Here is a 19,281-nt window from a genome sequence, read left to right on the forward strand (position 1 = left end):
CAAAATGTGAGAGGGATTTGAACTCCATCACTGGCTTTGGAGCTGGAGGAGGCCATGTAGCAAGGAAAACAGCAACTTCTAGGAGCTAAGAATGGCCACTGGCTGATAGCTAGCAAGTGAGCAGGGATCTCAGTCCTACAACCACAAGGAACTGAATTCTGCCACAACCACGTAGGTTGAATTAGGACCCTGGAGCACAGGTGAAAGTGCAGTACAGTCAACCCTTGGTTTTAGCTTGTGAGACTGAGCAGAGAATCCAGCCACAAGTGCCCAGACTTATGATCTACAGAACAGGGAACTAGTAAATGGGTGTTGTTTTAAGCCACTAAGTTTATGGTAATTTGCTGCACAGCAATAGAAAATTAATACACCCATTTACTATACTTATGCCAGATGTTATCATCAGGGAAAAGTGGGTGAAAGAGACACAGAATTTCTCTATACTATTTTTTTTTTACAATTTTCTATGAATCTATAATTATTTCAAATAAAAAAGGTTTTAAAATGGAAGATTGCACATTGTTTTCAAATACATGTAGAACAGTTACAAAAACTGACCATGTGTTAAGCCACAAGAACATTTAAAAGTTTTCAGTAAGCAGAAATCATACAGGTCTTAATCACTGACCACAATGCAAAAATTAAGCAATTAATAAAATGTGGGCAATGAAAAAAACAAAGAAAAAATAAATTAGAAAACACACTGCTTAATAATTCTTGGATTAAAAAAGAAAACAATTACAAGCTACTTAAACAATCATGAGAGGCCCATGATGTAGCTACACAGTGGCATTTGAAAGAAACAGCCTTACCTGCATTTACAAGAAAACAGGAAAGTCTGCAAAGAATTGTGTTATGCTTTCACCTTGAGAAGCTAGAAAAAAATCAAAATAAGCCCAAGAACAGAATTAGTAAACATGAAAGCATAAATTATCAAGATCAAAAGCAAACAGCAGCAACAAAAATGTAGTTTTGGTGAACAAAGATATGTGAGCAACATTCAGCATGTCAAAGGACGGGATGTAACTTTAAAGCATTAAAAAGAATATATTAAAACATCCAAAATTTTAAAATCCATATAAAACAGATGACTTCCTCAAAAACTAAAAATGTCCAAAATTAGGGAAAAAAGAAATAGAAACACCATATAGACCAATCTCCATGAAGTATATTGAAAATATTTTCAAAGATCCACACCTGGGGCTTCCCTGGTGGCGCAGTGGTTAAGAATCTGCCTGCCAATGCAGGGGATGTGGGTTCGAGCCCTGGTCCAGGAAGATGCCACATGCCGTGGAGCAACTAAGCCTGTGCACCACAACTACTGAGCCTGCCCTCTAGAGACCGCGTGCCACAACTACGGAGTCCGCGTGCCACAACTACTGAAGCCCACGTGCCTAGAGCCCACGCTCCACAAGAGAAGCCAATGCAATGAGAAGCCCGTGCACCGCAACGAAGAGTAGCACCTGTTTGCTGCAACTAGAGAAAGCCCGCGTGCAGCAAGGAAGACCCAACGCAGCCAAAAATAAAATAAATAAAATAAAATAAATTAAAAAAAAAAAAGATCCGCACCTGTAAACAACGACAGGTCCAAGAGACTTCATGGAAATGGCAAATTCTATGGACATTTGCAATTTATATAAGCAGTGTCAGAGCATAGTAAAAATACATTTTAAAATCCTAAATAAAATATTTGCATATGAAGTCCTGAATTTATCAAAAGAACATTACATCATAAGCAACTAGAGTTTGTCTTAAGAAAGCTAAAAAGGCTCAACGTTAGAAAATCCATTAATATGTTATTACATTAACAGATTAATATAGAAAATTTATGTGATCATCTCAATAAATGCCAAAATACCATTTGCTATAATGTCACCTGTTACATGAACAATAAGAACTACAACAAAACTCTTCAAATTATTTAATAATCTCAAAAAAAGGAAGTCCTAAGTAAGACATGTTATCCAGAAGCCATTAAGTAGGAGACTCATACATTTTACTACATTATAATATATGCTGGGCTAAAATATGGTATACACCACACCAATGCAAGATGCTAATAACAGGAGAAACTGGGGGCAGTGAGAATGTGGGGAGAGTGGGTATATGAGAACCGTCTGCTTTCTGTTCAATTTTTTATAAAGCTAAAAGTGTTCTAAGAAATAAAGTCTATTAACATAAAATATATATGTATATGTATGTATATGTACCTATATCAACAAAGAGGAACAAACAACAACAAACTACAGAAAACACTTGTAACGCATCTATCTCATATTTTATTAGTGAAATTGTAAGCTGAAGCATGGCCTCTTTTAGAAACTTTGAATTAAAATTAAAAATCCACATGCTCTTTAGTTGAACAAGTTTATTTTTATGAGTTTAACATCTAGAAATACTCATAGATGAATACAAATGTTTACCTATAAATGTGTTTATTCCAGATTGTTTATAGTAGGAAGAAACTGAAAACTGCCTAAATGGCCATCAGAAGATTCTAGGGACTATGACATATCCACGAAATGAAATACCAGGCAGTCATGTTTTTGAAAAAGAAGTAGATTTATAAGCACTGATATGGAATGACATATTCAAAAGTGTAGTTGGTAGTGCTGTGGCAGAAAGCAACAGTGGCATGGAACAATTGGTGCTTGTTAAGGGTGTGTGTGTGAGAGAGAGACAGAGACAGAGACAGAGACAGAGACAGGGAGAATCCATGCAGAGCCTACCTAGAGAAGGATGCACATAAAAAAATGTCAACAGGCAGATGAATGGATAAAGAAGATGTGGTTCATATATACAATGGAATATTACTCAACATAAAAAAGAATGAAATAATGTCATTTGCAGCAACACAGATGGACCTAGAGATTATCACACTAAATTAAGTAAGTCAGGCAAAGACAAATACCATATAATATCACTAATATGTGGAATCTAAAAAAATGATACAAATGAACTTATTTACAAAACAGAAACATAGACATGGAAAACAAACTTATGGTTATCAAAGTGAGGGAGGGATAAATTAGTAGTTTAAGATTAGCAGATACAAACTACCATATATAAAAAGCTAAATGACAAGGTCCTACTGTATAGCACAGGGAAATATATTCAATATCTTGTAATAAACTATAATAGAAAAGAATATGAAAAAGAATATACATATAAATTTACATATGACTGAATCACTTTGCTGTACATCAGAAACTAACACAACACTGTAAATCAACTATACTTCAATTTAAAAAAATAATAACTTAAAGAAAAAGGTGACAGAACTGGTGCTAGGAGAGAAAATGGGGACTGGAAGTCAGGGATGTGAGGGAAATTATTTTTCACTGTTTATTTTTATTTTCTTTGAAATTTTCCCATGTACATATACTTAAAAATATATATCTTAGGGGGAAAAAAACCAGGAAACTATGAATATAAGAGAATATTCTTAATTAGATAAAGGTTATCTATCTCAAACCCACAGCAACAGTCAGACATCAGAGTGACACATTAGAATCAGTCCCATTAAATTCAGACATAAAATAAGGATATGTACTATTTGTGCTAATATTCAAATTGTACCTGGTGCAATAAGATGAGGGGGAGGTATAAATGCTAGAAATGATAAAAATTATCACTTTCACAAATGGTATAATTATCCACATAGAAAATCCAAAAGAATCAACTGAAAAATTATTCGAACTTTTTAATTTTATTAGAGTATTTTTTATGTATTGTAAGAAGTTTATCCAGGTAGTCAAATAAATATAAGATTCACATACAGAAATCAGTAGCTTTTTTATGCATCAGACAAAACCAACCTAAAAGTGTAACTTAAAAACACACACACACACACACACACACAGACACACACACACGCATTCAAGATAGCCACATTTCAAAATATACAGGAATAAACACAGAAAAGAAACATACCATACTTATGTAAAAAGAGTTATAAAGCTTTACCAAAGAACATAAAATAAGATTTGAATAAATGCAGAGATACACCACGGTATAAAGATGTGGATTCTCCTATAAATTAATATCTAAATTCAGGGAAGTTCCTATCAAATTGCCAGTGGATTTACTTGACAAACTTATTCTAAAATTCGTCTATAAGAAAAATATTTAAATAGAAACAAGAAAATTTTGATATAGAATGATGGTGACATTGCTCATTTTAAGGGCAACATAAATGGCCCCTGAGTGGGAAAAGATGGCCAACTTCACTAATAATCAGAGAAATGCAAAATAAGAAAATAACAAGATACCATTTTTTTGTCCTTAAATATCCTGAAATATCTAAAAGATAATTTGAGGGGGGAGAGAAACAGAAACTCACAGATACTGTAGATGGAAGTTTAATTGTTCCAGTCTGTTTTGAAGGTGGTTTGGCGGTGTTTATTAATACTCTGTGCCTATGGGCCAACTTGGCACTAAGAAGGTAACTTTCAGAGATGACTCCAGAGCACATTTAAACATGCACCCAAAGAGCCCGATAAAGCATGTTCATGTAGCACCACGTCTGACAGTCAAAAATTAGACACAATTCAAAGGCTCATTAGTAAGATAGTTTTTTAAAACATGGTACATCCATATTAAGGGATACAGTGCAGTAGTTTATTCATACTGACACTGCAAGAACTTCAAGATCAGTTATGTACTTCAAGAACATATGTACTGTGTAACACAGTTTATGTTCAAAATTTCAATGTATTAATAGTTATGCACATGCATATGATTGTAAAAGCATAGAATAAAAACAAATGGTTAGGGACTTCCCTGGTGGCACGGTGGTTAAGAATCTGCCTGCCAATGCAGGGGACACGGGTTCGAGCCCTGGTCCGGGAAGATCCCACATGCCATGGAGCAGCTAAGCCTGTGCGCCACAACTACTGAGCCTGCGTGCCACAACTATTGAAACCTGCATGCCTAGAGCCCGTGCTCCGCAACAAGAGAAGCCACCACAGTGAGAAGCCCGTGCACTGGAAGGAAGAGTAGCCCCCGCTCGCCACAACTAGGAGAAAGTCTGCATGCAGCAACAAAGACCCAACACAGCCAAAATAAATAAATAAAATAAATAAATTTAAAAAAAATGGTTAGCTTACTTCTGGGGACAGGACAAGGATTAGAGATGTGGTGAAATCAAAGGGGACTCCTGCTTTCTCTGTTTGTTTGAAATTTCAAGATAAAAATGTAAGCCTATATTAATTATGTAATTTAAAACCTCTCCCAAAAGTTAATGTGGCAATTTCAAAATTTAAGCACATTTTTGTTGAAAACACATTCATTTAAAATGTGTATGTCATCACGTATCTTTATTTTATAAGGACCTGAATATTTTTCAACCTTATTAAAACCATAAAAATACTTTAAAGGTGGGGGAGTGGCAACATTACCTGTTGCCTTTCTGGTTTCTCTATATAAGGACTTTATGTTTCTTTATGTTATCACTGCAAGAAAACTTCACCTCAGCATTGAGGCACATACAGTCTATATTCTCTAATCCTAAACAAATCTTATGTCAAACCTCAGTGCTGGATCAGAAAATACATACTTTTAGAATGTGTGATGAAATAACAATATTGCAAAACTCATCAGGAATCTTCTGGAAGGGTTAGGGCTCCAGTGGAGAACCGGCCGTTTTGTTAATCGTGAACCTTACTTTTGGATTCTTTTTCAAATACTCTGTATAGCTTTGCTGGGGAATAAATTTAAAAGTGTTCCATAACTCATCATAATGTCTTGGAAAGCGTCTGAAAATTGGGACCACCACAGCTTCCTGATAGACGTATGATATTTGGTTATTTGAAAAGCCATCGAGACAAGATGGAACATAGTCACAGGCCCAAAGATTGAAATTTCTTGAAATGTGTTGCCTTTTTTCTGAGGAGACCTTCTTACGTCCCAGGCCCTGGAGAAGAATCACAAGAAGGTTAGGAGAAAAATATTCAGGGTCACACAGTTCGGATGTCTTTAGTAAAACCACCTTCATGACATCCTATCTCTAAAAGCACAGTATGACCACCCTTACAAGAAACATCCTTTATCAACCTGTTGAAGGCTATAAATTGACACTCACAACATCCTGGTTCTCAGAGCCTTCCACTCCCACCAAGAGGACTGGACTTCTAGAGACATGGAGGGCAGAACCGGAGAGACCACAGCCTGGACTCCCTGGGACCCCAAGTAGGTTCTCTGCACCCAGGTGGCTCCTCAGCATTTCCACCCCAGGCTGCATCTCCAGCACTCAGTGGGATGGTTCTTACACCGAGAGATCCAAAGATTCTTTCCTATCCCAGAGGATTCCCAATGAAGAAAGCAGCACCTTTGGGTCTCTGATCACAGGCTTCCTCATCAACTCTTACTAATGTGGCCATTAGAAAATTTTAAATTACATATGCGCTCGCAATCTCTTTTCGTCGCCCAGTGCTTTGTTAACCACCACTAACCAGTGCTATCAGACTTTATTTTCTTCAGTGATGGGGAAACACCACCTCCAGAGAAAAGACAACTGCAGTTATTAGGAAGTCCTTCTTTATATCATGTAAGCTCCCCATCCATTCCTTTGACTCCTCATGGATCCTGGCTCTGCCATCCAGAGACACACACACAGGCAATCCGTCCTTCCCATGACAGATCTTCACAAGAAATCTCACAAATGAGACAGTTGATGGGAAAGCACCTTGATGAGCATGAAATTCACAGAAACCTAGGCGGAAGGAAGGCCGGTGCAGATTTGAAAGCTACGTGGGACTCTGAGAATTTTATGCTTTTTTCCCCCCCTCGTAACCTGTTATGAGGGTTTAATCTTGTTCCAATTTTGAGGTCAGTCCTCTATCTTCAACACGTCTCAGAAAATCAAGAGCCCTAATGTCGCTTCTCATTTTATTAGCAACTTGGAGAGAAATACTCACAGAGTCGAGGTAGAATCCAGAGTTCTGAGCGCTGTGACGATTGTCGTGTACAGAGAAGGGGAAGTTGTTATTCACTGCTTGCTGGAAAAGAGCAAGGGAAGAGATGAAAAGGCACACATCAGAACCCCAGTATGCTTCCAGAACACACCTACAGGGGCATGGAAGGAAGACGGAGGAGGCAAAGTGACCTCTAAGTAAGAATTAAACCCATCAGGGCTTCCCTGGTGGCGCAGTGCTTAAGAATCCACCTGCCAATGCAGGGGACACGGGTTCAAGCCCTGGTTCGGGAAGATCCCACACGCCTCAGAGCAACTAAGCCCATGCGCCACAACTACTGAGCCCACGCGTCACAGCTATTGAAGCCCGTGCGCCTAGAGCCCGTGCTCCGCAGCAAGAGAAGCCACTGCAATGAGAAACCCGTGCACCACACTGAAGAGCAGCCTCGCTCGCCACAGCTAGAGAAAGCCCTCGCGCAGCAACGAAGACACAAAGCAGCCAAAAATAAACAAAATAAATACATTTATTTAAAAAAAGAAGAATTAAATTCATGGACAGCGATGGCACACACGGCACAGGGTGAGGTCTTGGGTGTGTGCATCAGCTCAAGGCTTTGAAACTCAACCTTATTGCCAGATTGCTGAAAATCATAAAAAATTCTCTTTAGGGCTTCCCTGGTGACGCAGTGGTTGAGAGTCCGCCTGCCGATGCAGGGGACACGGGTTCGTACCCCGGTCTGCAAAGATCCCACACGCCGCGGAGCGGCTGGGCCCGTGAGCCATGGCCGCTGAGCCTGCGCGTCCGGAGCCTGTGCTCTGCAACGGCAGAGGCCACAACGGTAAGACGCCTGCGTACAGCAAAAAAAAAAAAAAAAAAAAAAAAAAAAATTCTCTTTAAAACATTTTATTGAGAGACAAGGAAGGGAAAGTCTGTAGGCATGGAATTGAAAGCTGGAGAGGAATTTTGAGGCCACCTTCTTCTTCTGCCCAATATGGATTCTAGTAGACCAGAGCTCTCTGGTTCAGGGCGGCTAAATGTGAAGTTAACCCTGTTTCTCCCTCCGGCCACCTCACGCCCCTAAAGTGGCTCATGAACCGGCCAGCAAGGAAGAACGTGCATGTTAAGAACTCTGTCCATAGGGACTTCCCTGGCGGTCCAGTGGTTAAGACTTCACCTTCCAATGCAGGGGGTACAAGTTCAGTCCCTGGTCAGAGAGCTAAGATCCCACATGGCTCACGGCCAAAAAAACCCGAAAACATAAAACAGAAGCAATATTGTAACAAATTCCATAAAGACTTTAAAAATGGTCTACATCCAAAAAAAATCTTCACAAAGAAAAGAAAAGAACTCTATCCATAGAGGAGCCTAACTTTATTGTCTGGACCAGAGGTATTTCCTTCTCAAGACCATCTGAGGTATCGTACTGACCAGTGTGTGAGGTAGGATGCTACCAGAGTTTAGGGGTCCAGGGAGAGCAAGTGAGCAGTTCCCTCTGAGAAAGAGTTGTCTGGTGCCAGCGGTGCCACCCCCTTGAAGAGCCAGGGGGGCACACGGCCAGCTCTCAGGACTCACCTTCTCCCGCACTTTGTAGATCAGTGGTAGCTTCTCCTCCACTCTCCGAGATAAACGTGGACTATTGGACTCTTTTAACATGGTACGTGTGATGGATTCTGGTGTCTTTTGCATTTGTCCAATGTGAGGGAACTGGAAAAACAGCACACGCCTTGATTAAAACCAGACACATCTGAATCTCTAAGCCAAGTATCAGGGCTTCCTCTGTAAAGGGATTAAAATGCAATTTGGGTGCTTCTGGCATGCGATGGAAATGGCATAATTTTTGTAATTTTCAAGTATTCTTTCCAAGACAAAAAATATTGTCATGGCCCGAGGCCACCACTGCCGGTTGTTTCAAGTTACAGGGGCCACCCTGCCGCTCGGAGCCTGGAAATGTTTCCGAGGCCTGGTGAGGAGGGTGTGGCCCCGTGAGAGGGAGTTGATGTGCTCTGAGGAGACAGAATGCATTATTTGAGATCTTCCTTGTGGTAAGGGAGCTCTCTGCACTTGGGGCCAAGGATTCAGCCCATGTTCACAGGGGTGAGCCTACCTCCTGCAGGTATGAAGTGGACCTCAGGACACGGGGAAGGGGAGGAGAGAAGGGTCACGTTGAGTCTCCATGGAGCATGGAGAATGGGAGAGGGTGGGAAGATTATTTGGATGGCTGGGGGTGGGCTTTAGCATCTCTCTGTGAACAGAAGGGAAGGAAGCAGGACTGGGCCTAGGGAGGCAGAGTCCCAACAAAGGCCTGGACCAACCCCACAGGGAGCTCTAGACATGGATGCCTTCTCAGAGTCAGCCTGATGGAGTGAGAGGACTGGGCCCTGTGAGCCTTTGTCAATCAGTCACTGGGTAGAAGAGGATGGTGGGGACCCAGGAAGTGACCTTGGGGCAGCAGCTCTTTTCAGCCACGGAATATCTAGGGGTGGACCTCCCAGGCCACACTTTCAGCAGCTGCGCAAGTAGTCCATTCCCGAATTCCCCCTGAAGAGGGATGCGAGTGGTGCTTGACAGCCTCTGTAGCTCACCCCAATTTTATATAAACAGAGCCTCTTAAAAGCCACCCCAACAAAGTGGACTTTGAAGCAGGGATCTCAAGGGGAGGAATATGAGTGGAAATTACAATACAAACAGAAGGCAGGACTGTGACTCTTAGTGAAAATTCCTGAAAAGGGAGGAAGCATAACGTGCTGGGTCACAAACAGTAGATTCAAACGCCCTGAGACCAATCCCAGCTCTCTCTCCCATGAGGTCAGCCTTCCGCAAGAGACTTAATTTTTCCAGGCCCCAGTTTCTTTATCTGTGAAACGGAAATAACAATACTTATTTGATAAGGTAGATGTGATTAAGGGAGAAAATGCACGCACCCAGCGAGTGTTCAATAGCTGTTGGCAGGTTCTATTTTTGCTCACAGCTGTCCCCTCCCTTGTCACCAAACCCATTGTCACACCCAAAGCCAGTCCTTCCTTCTCTTTGGGATTATAATGATATTAGCTAACACTGCCACTCTCTCCCATTCCTTCTCAAGTCATGATATAACTGCACATATAAGTATGGCTTTTGTTTAATTTCTGCACAAGAGTGTGTTTAGTATGCTACTATTTATGTCAAAAGGTAGAGAGATTATGTCATCTATGTGGTATACTTGGTGGGGCATTGTTGGCAGAGAAAAGGAGAACCAATTGTCCAGATGACACATAGCCTCAGAGAGATCTTGTAAACTCAGTGCTGAGTGGAAAGAAGAAACAAAATGAGATCTATAACCCAACACCATTTATGTAAATAAATAATCCATGCACACAAAACAACAATACATAATTTACAAGAACCCATCTCAGTAAAAGAACTCCCATTATACACGTGTGAATAGCTGCCTGTGGGGTGAGCAGAGCAGGAACAGGGATCAAGGGCAAGGAGACAACCACACAAATCAACACACCATCATGTGGACGGGCTCTTCCACGGCCAAGCGACAGGGTTACCTCGGAGGAGGGCACCAGGGAAGGAAGACTTTTTTGCCATCGTTTATATGTTTCTTAATGAAGTGCATCTATTAATTGCCTCGTTTCCCAACGAAAATAATTGTATTTGTTTCTGATTAGAGTTATAATACATGCTTATGGTTTTTAAAAGTTCAAACAATAAAGAAAAACATAAGGAAGGAAGTAGAATTCCCCTGAAATCCCATCACTCTTTTCCCTTAACTATTTTTTTTTTTTTTTTTAGCTGTTGGATCTTCCTTGCAGTATGCGGGCTTCTCATTACGGTGGCTTCCCTTGTTGCACAGCACGGGCTCCAGGCACGCAGGCTTCAGCAGTTGTAGCACGCGGGCTCAGTAGCTGTGGCGCATGGGCTTAGTTGCTCCACGGCATGTGGGATCTTCCTGGACCAAGGCTCGAACCCGTGTCCCCTGCATTGGCAGGCGGATTCTTAACCACTGCGCCACCAGGGAAGTCCTCCCCTTAACTCTTTGGTGACCAACTTCGTCATGCATCCTTGTGCAACTGTACACCCATATACATGCATAATTTGCACATATAGGATCATATTATAAATGTGGCTTCAAAAATTATAAATTTATAAAATTATAAATGTGACCTTTTTATTTTTCTGATCTCTGTTTTACTTTTTTATTTGAATTTTATCTATTTTTTATACAGCAGGTTCTTATTAGTTACCTATTTTATACGTATTAGTGTGTATATGTCAATCCCAATTCATCCCCCCACCCCCACCCACCCTGCTTTCCTTCCTTGGTGTCCGTACGTTTGTTCTCTACATCTGTGTCTCAACTTCTGCCCTGCCAACCGGTCCATCTGTACCATTTTTCTAGGTTCCACATATATACGTTAATATATATTTGTTTCTCTCTTTCTGACTTACTTCACTCTGTATGACAGTCTCTAGGTCCATCCACGTCTCTACAAATGACCCAATTTCGTTTCTTTTTACGGCTGAGTAATATTCCATTGTATGTATGTGCCACATCTTCTTTATCTATTCATCTTTCGATGGACGTTTAGGTTGCTTCCATGTCCTGGCTATTGTAAATGGTGCTGCATGAACATTGGGGTGCATATGCCTTTTTGAATTATGGTTTTCTCAGGGTATATGCCCAGTAGTGGGATTGCTGGGTCATATGGTAATTCTATTTTTAGGTTTTTAAGGAACCTCCATAGTGGCTGCACCAATTTACATTCCCACCAACAGCGCAGGAGGGTTCCCTTTTCGCTACACCCTCTCCAGCATTTGTTGTTTGTAGATTTTCTGATGATGCCCATTCTGACTGGTGTGAGGTGATCCCTCATTGTGGTTTTGATTTGCAATAAATGCCTTTTTATAATTTAATGGTAACTTTTGGTTTCTGTTTCCTTCCCTTTCTTGTCACCCCCACCAACACCCCAGATAACAGTGATAACAATAGTAAAGACAATAGCTCTCGTACGATCCTTTACAAACACCCGTACCTATAAAAGGGACTTACACTGCTTTATAAAAATCGGACCATATGATACACACTATTTTACACCTTGCTTTTCTCACTTAACAATATATCCCAGAAAATTTTCAAAATCAACCTATACATTTCTAATTCATATATATATTTTCTAATTCATTATATATTTTTTAATGCTTTTAAACAATTTTTAAGTAAATATAAATAATACGGAGGGCCTCCAGACTCAGAACCTTTCCCTTTTCCCCTCCTCCAATCTGATTTTCCAAGTTATGGAAAATCAGGCCAAGGTGGAGAGTTTTTCTACATCACGAAGGATCCCTGTCACCAGCTAAATGACAACTGACTTGAGTTCATTTGTATTCTGCAAGTCTGTGGACTAAATCACTGTAAAAAAAAAATGTCTCTAGCATTTTAATTTCACTCTTTTAAAATATATACTTAATGGCTATAACATGATAGCTGTGAAATAAACCCTTCTGTTAGATATTGTAACCGTGAAATACAGCTTTTTAACTAGTTGGCAGTGAAATTTTTGCTGCATTCAATCACTCAATGACTGAAATATTAAATAGGAAGGTGAAAGTGTGTGCAGAGAGCCTTTTCTACCTAGTAACAGCCAGATTACCACCAGCAAGGTCAACTGCGAAATGACTGTCACCTCCAATGTGGCAATTCGTCTCCCAAATGGGCTGCTGCTGATGCAAAGCCAACAATTTCTTTAATTTTCCCAACAATTTACTTTGGGAAACTTCACGTCAGCACTATTCTTTTTATGCTCTTAGGCCGGCAGCAGAAAGGACCCACACCAAAGGCTCCCCACTTAAACTGGGCCCAGGTACGTTCCTGGGACACCAATAGGAGATGCAACGTTCTTTCTCGATTTCTGCCTTATAACAGAACCCTGACTTTGTTTGGGGTGGCAACGTGGTTGGTTAAAAAATACCCCCCCAAACTCCCTTGCAGCTAAATTGGCCATGTGACCAGTTGAAATGAAAGCAGAAGTCTGTGGGTGGGGCTCGTGGGAAAGAGATTGTTTCCCCTAGAAAAGGGGGCAAACTTAGCTGACAGCTGCCTTCCATCTATTTATCCGTTGACTTTCCTCTTTCCGGTAAATCCGTTGATTTACCTGCCTGAGTTGACACACTGCACTAAGGATAACAGGACAGGAGGCTGAAAAGAACCTGGGCCTTTGACAACGCCCTAGGGCATCTGTACCAGCCCTGAACTGCCTCCCTCTGGACTGATTGTTACTAGAGAAACACAGACCCCTGTCTGCATAAGGCACCGTAGTCAGCTTTTTATAATATTCAGTCGAACACAGCCCTAACTGATACTGTAGGTGATAAAAAGAGGCCAAGCTATTAAGTCTGAGAAGCTTACGTTGTCTCTTCCTAACCAATTAGTGTATGTAGTTCACGTTATTTCCCATTTTACTTTGGCTGCCATGAAACTCAGAGTCAAATGTTATATCCAAATAGCTACTGTTTAGGCCATATGGCCTGCATGTCTATGTGACATATTTTCCCAGTCTCATAAATTATATTTAAACTGGTTCTGAATTCTTATTTTTATGTACTTTACTACTTTATTGTGAATATTTTCCATTCATTACTTTAAATCTGTGAAATGGAGCAGGGTATACAAGAAAGAATATCAGTATAAATATATATCCCTTGGAATCTGTGGGGGATTGGTTCCCCCCATCCCACCTTGTGGGTATCAAAATCCAAGGATGCTCAGGTCCCTTAGTTGCCCTTCAGTATCCGTGGGTTCTGCATGGTGGACATATATGCATAGATATATTACATATCTACATATGTTATATATTATCTATATAATAGCAAGTATTGAGTGGTTACTATGTTTCCATTGCATTATACTAAGCACCTTTGTATGAATTATCTCATTAATCCCCACCACGGCCTCTAACCTTAGTATATTATGCTCCCATTTAACAGACAAAGAGACTGAGATTTAGAAAGACTAAGTTGCTTAGGGTTTTTAAAGCCTTCAAGGCTCTAATTTTCCAAGATGTTTTCCATTTTTCTTTTTCCTTTTAAACAAACAAATTAAAAAAAAATTTCTATGTATTACTGCCCTAGAAGAGGCTAGTACCGCTATTTTCTGTGATACAACCAGTGGGGAAAAGAAAAGACAAAGATAACCAGCCTCATGGAGTTTATATAATAAATTATACAGTGTGTCAGAAGATAGATGTTATAGAAAAGAGAAAACGCAGAGCGCACACCAGTGACTGCTTAGTGAACAGTCACAAGTTGCCAGCCTGCTGAGCGCTTTACACTCAGATTAATTTCATTTGATCCTCCCAAGGATACTATGAGAGTCCCATTTCACAGATGAAGGAACTGAGGCTGGGTGAAGTGATTTGTCAGACGTCATACTATGGTAAGTAGCAGAAGTATCCTGACCACACCCACGTGGCCTGAGAAAGATGAGAGAGGGCATCATCCTTCTTACCCATCTTCCATCCTTGTCTAAAGGTGGGTTGAAGCGTCTCCCTTTGGCCATTTTCTGCAGGAAGCTGAAGGGGGCTGAGGTTGTCTCTCTTATCCCTTCATCGCCTCATGAGTTCTATACCTGGGAAGCCACTCCTCCTTGCTCCTGACCTTTAATTCTCAGCCTCTACCAGGAGGGGAAGTCCGGGAGTGGTCCCTGTTGTCATAGCATCAGAGTCCACCCATCACAATGGGGGAGGAGTGCGGGTGTTCCAAGCCCCCCAAGGGCTCCTGCCTCGGGTCCCTTGCAGCTGCCGCTCCCCAGTGTGTAAGCCTCCAGGTCCCAGGTGAGAAAGCCATACACACAGATCACACAGGTGTTGACCAGACAGTCTTGAGATAATGGCGAACTCTGTACCCTCCAAATCCTCTGATGACTTCTGAGTTGAATATCCTCACGGTAACCATCTATTCCAACCTCCTAGTTTTCAGAGAAGTGAGCTGACTCTGCCTTGTCTACACCCAGCCAGGACTCAGGCCTCCCCACGTGCTCCTTTCCTGGCTGCCTGCACGTCCCAGCTCACCCACTGTGACTCCCCTACTGCACGCTGCTGAGGCCATGAGGAAGCAGCAATCATGAGTAGTTAGTAAATACCGGGTGCTGTGCTGAGCGCTCACGTGTTTTACTTTTTCTCCATGAACCTTTGGGGTTTACAAATGAGGAAACAGAGCCACGTACCCAGTGGAGGGGGCGCCGGGTCACGGGACAGCTCCAGGGCTCGCAAGCCTTTCGAGGGCCACCTGGCGTCCCCCAAGCTGCAAAGGTGGCTCCTGAGAGCTGACCTTCCTCTTGGGGCCCGGACGCTCAAGTCCTACCTCACTTCTACTCAGTTACGTGATTTCTGCTTTTCTTTCCCCTCCCTCCCTCCCTCCCTCCCTTCCTTCCTTCCTTCCTTCCTTCCTTTTTTTTTTTTGCGGTACGCGGGCCTCTCACTGTTGTGGCCTCTCCCGTTGCAGAGCACAGGCTCCGGACGCGCAGGCTCAGCGGCCATGGCTCACGGGCCCAGCCACCCGCGGCATGTGGGATCTTCCCGGACCGGGGTACGAACCCGTGTCCCCTGCATCGGCAGGCGGACTCTCAACCACTGTGCCACCAGGGAAGCCCCTTCCTTCCTTTTTAAAATTCTGTGTCTTGACAATTCTCTTGGCTACTCCATGTGAAAATAAGAGTAAACACCAATGGGAGAATTTGTCCAACTCTCTGTTTTTTGCTAAGAAATTGTGTCCTCAAGACCCTCTTCCCCTAATCATCGACGAGGGCGTCCTAACAAGAGTTGCCGTGTTAGTGATATGGGACCTCTCCTCTGGCCAGCACCGGGGGCCCAGAGAGCTGTGTTCCTGGATGAGATGCCTGAGGTGGAACACAGACTGAAACTGAGCAGGTGTTAGTAACCATCTCCACTTACAGATGAGGAAAGGGAGTCTCAGAGAGGTGGAGGGACGCACCCATAGTCACACAGCTAATTTGTAGCAAAGTCCAAACTAGAACCCAGATGTACTGAGGCCAATTTCAATGCCAGCATCAAACAGGATTCGTTTCACTGCACTTCCCTGACCACATTAAATTACTGGGCAGTGAATTTTCTAGGATTGCTTTTAACTCCCTTTCTTTAATCTGCATGAAACTGGGCCTCTTAGCCATGATCCCTCCTCACTGTGAGCTCTGGCAGGCCAAGGGTCAAATGACTACCATCATGTGCTCCTCCGGTGGGGGGGCCCCTCCCTCCCCAGCAGATGTCATGCCAGGGAGCGCTGCACAAATGGAGGGGAAGGATGAATGCAGAATGCTGCTTCTCCCACATCAAGAGACTGAGAGTAAAGCAATAAGGAGGGAGGGAGCTGAAGACTGAGACTAAAGGCCTAGCAACGGTGCCATTTCCAAACCATAGTATTTCACAGACATTCCCTTTGTCTCCACCGATGGAGCAGAAAATCCTTTAGATCTAAAATCCCGTTTCTAAATATATTCTTCATCTCCTCTGTACTTAGTCTTATGCTCTATTAAACAAGGTATACAATCACTGGTTAAGGTGTATTCCAATTTTCCCCTGTTGAACGATTGTTTAAAATTCTAAAAGATTTGTCCAAGAAAATCAAAAGCAAATAAAGAAAACCCGGCCAGGAAAAATGAAATTCAAGTTTTCTTCAGCTAGGATTTCCTAGCTGCAGATCGGGGTGGGGTTGTTCATTGTTGATGTTATTCTTTTTGGAGGTTTGAATTACTGAGCTGAACTTGGAGACCCATTCTGAAAACAAGTCCTGTAGCACTCAGGGCACTAAGATCACTGGGGCCGAGAACACCGGAGGGTGGAGCTCCATCCTGCTTTGGGTCTTTGCACGCGCTGGGCCCTGCTCAGAATGCAGTGATGCAACACCGCCTGTTAAAGGTAGCTGTGAAGGCAGTGCTGAGACACGGGCACGTTCATTCAACAAATACTGACGGGAACAGCCACTGTGTGCCAGCACTGTGTTCAAACAGTGGGAAGACAATCACCAAAATCAACTTTTCATAAGTAGTAAATCATGGATTTGCCAACACATCAGATGACTAGGACCCCCAATTATGGATTAACCCAAAATTATTTTCAGTGAGTTATCTACAACCTTTGTATCTAATCGTTCCACCCAATGTATTTTTCGAAATGACAGCTGTTGTGTACTTTGACTTTTAGATCTTTTACATCCGAAGTGTCAAGGACCTTATGAAAAGCAGCTGTGCCTATCTCTTCCACGTGTTTTTAGTGCACTGTGCCATTCCTTGTTTTAATTAGCAAGTTGCTGTCTTTGGTGGGAAAGTGGTGGAACCACGGGTGTGTTTTCACACACGCATCGGCCACGCGCCCAGGTGTGCTGCCCGCACAACTCTCAGACCTGCACACACAGGCATGCTGCAGTTCATCATGCCACCAGAAGTTTTACCTCCACCTTCACGTCCACAAATCCCGGACGACTTAACTTGCATATGGGAAAAGCCGAGCCATCTGCATGTAAAATGTTGAGCATCTGAGAAATTCTCAGGCATCTGAATTATAAAACACGTTTTCTTTTCACCCTGCAAGGTAAACTATCTGGATTCTTTCTGCAAATAGCAACAGAATTGAGGTGACTCAACTGTACGTTTTTATTATGGTTCATGATTCGTACGGAACTCATGGAAATTACAATGGATGCACGACCCATTTGCACATCATCTTGAAAAGTACTCGGGCACCTGTCACGTGAAGCACATTTTTTGTTTGCTTGTTTTACCCTATGTTGCAAACTATCTGGAAAATCAACTGCATCTCTCTCCCTTCCACTCAAGAAAACAATTCCTGGATCAAGACAAGTAAGACGAATTGAAAGACAAGAAGGAGAACTTGACCAACCTGGAAGTTTGTGCAGCTGAAAGGTAGAAACACTAACATTTATAAAAACGCTTGACTCTGCTGACACGCATGAGTCAGTAAGGATGTGAGACATTGCCCAGGTAATGACAATTTTTGACAACCTTGCTGAAACGTGAATCGCTATAAACTTTTCAAATCGTGTCTAGAGAAGCTTTTGGTTCATTGATAACTTGGAGAATTGGTCACTCAAAAAATTGCTGCCATCTAGCAAATTGTACTGGACACAGTTAAGGTCACAGTAAATACTGTCGCTGTCCTCACGAAGCTGGCTGTCTTGTGGGGAGACAGACATTACCACACAGATAAGTGGTTATAGTTATGAGAGGTACTGGGTGCTCAAGACCATGTGACAGTGGGACCTGCACGAATCTGAAGGGTGACCAGGAAGGTGATGAAGAAATGAAGAATGACTTCAATGAACTGAGGGGAGCACGTGCCAGGTAGGGGGAAAGCCCGTCAGAGGCCCTGATATTGGGTGGAGCTTGACTCACTCAGGAACCAAAAGGAGGTCAGAGGACCGCGCAGGGTGGAGATGATAGAGGAAAAAGCAGAAGGCGGGCCATTCAGGGCCTCCAGGCCACCCAAGAGCTGTGGACCGGCACCTTGCCCTTTGTGACCTTGACCATCTGGCCAATGTCGGTAACAGACAGAGACTTGAGGAACAGGTAACAACAACACGCCAGTTAAGAACTTTTGCTTTTTTAGAAAAATCACCTTAGAAATAAGACTCACCCTTAGGATGCAGCAGGCGTGCCGAGTTTATTCTTTCTCCAAATTCTGAAAAAGACAGGTGGAAATATTTAGTTTGATTTCCATTTCTCCACTGGCTGCGCTTGTTATTCCCATTTTCACTTCTGTGTTTCCGTGTTGGTTGAGGTTTACGTGAAGACTCGATGCTATTGTTTCCACCCCTGGAAAGACAGCAGCTTTTGTCCTCTCGCAGTTTGAACGGGACAGTCCTCCGAAGACACAGAATAAAAGACAGCAGTAATTACAAGTGTGCTTCAGAACAGAGAGTACTGGAATGGAAAATGCCGGCCTCCACAATCATAAAGCAAAACAGCCATATATATTTTTCAGCTGAAGAGGAAATGAACAGTGTCTTGGAACGTGATGGTAAGTTCATCTCCATCCCACGCGGGGAGGAGAGAGAGGAGGTGAGGTCCCTCAACGAAGAAGAGATCTGTAGGTCTTTTAAGATCCCCTCTCTCCTCTTACCGTGTACCATAAAACATAACGGCGATTTCATCACCTTGGCAGCAAACTGTGAGCTAATAAAAGAGCCTTGTTACAAAGATAATAAGACAAAGTCATAAATGACAGACGTGGGCTGAGTCCTGACGTTACACCCCGATTTCTCCAGCTCGACTGGGATCCGAGGTTCATCAATTCAGTTAATTGTGTGGATGACCACCAATTTGTCCTTTCTTGCTTGCTCTTTCTTCACA

General features: G+C 42.4%; 1 protein-coding gene across 2 annotated transcripts; it reads right to left on the bottom strand.

Annotated features, from left to right (window-relative positions):
* Positions 1 to 5,492: 5,492 nt before the first annotated feature.
* Positions 5,493 to 18,771, bottom strand: TEX36 (testis expressed 36; the record flags this gene model as incomplete). Of its 2 annotated transcripts, none has more annotated exons than XM_082674240.1 (4): positions 5,493 to 5,914; positions 6,918 to 6,998; positions 8,487 to 8,618; positions 18,566 to 18,771. In XM_082674240.1, 3 exons carry the CDS (start codon positions 8,598 to 8,600, stop codon positions 5,618 to 5,620), a joined length of 492 nt encoding a protein of 163 aa, XP_082530366.1. In that variant the 3' UTR covers positions 5,493 to 5,617. The 2 variants fall into 2 exon arrangements, with proteins under 2 accessions (XP_082530366.1, XP_082530365.1); XM_082674239.1 differs by lacking the exon at positions 18,566 to 18,771 and adding an exon at positions 14,407 to 14,457.
* Positions 18,772 to 19,281: the final 510 nt, after the last annotated feature.

This window comes from Grampus griseus (genome assembly GCF_964374135.1).
Source record: "Grampus griseus genome assembly, chromosome: 16".
Lineage (NCBI taxonomy): Eukaryota > Metazoa > Chordata > Mammalia > Artiodactyla > Delphinidae > Grampus > Grampus griseus.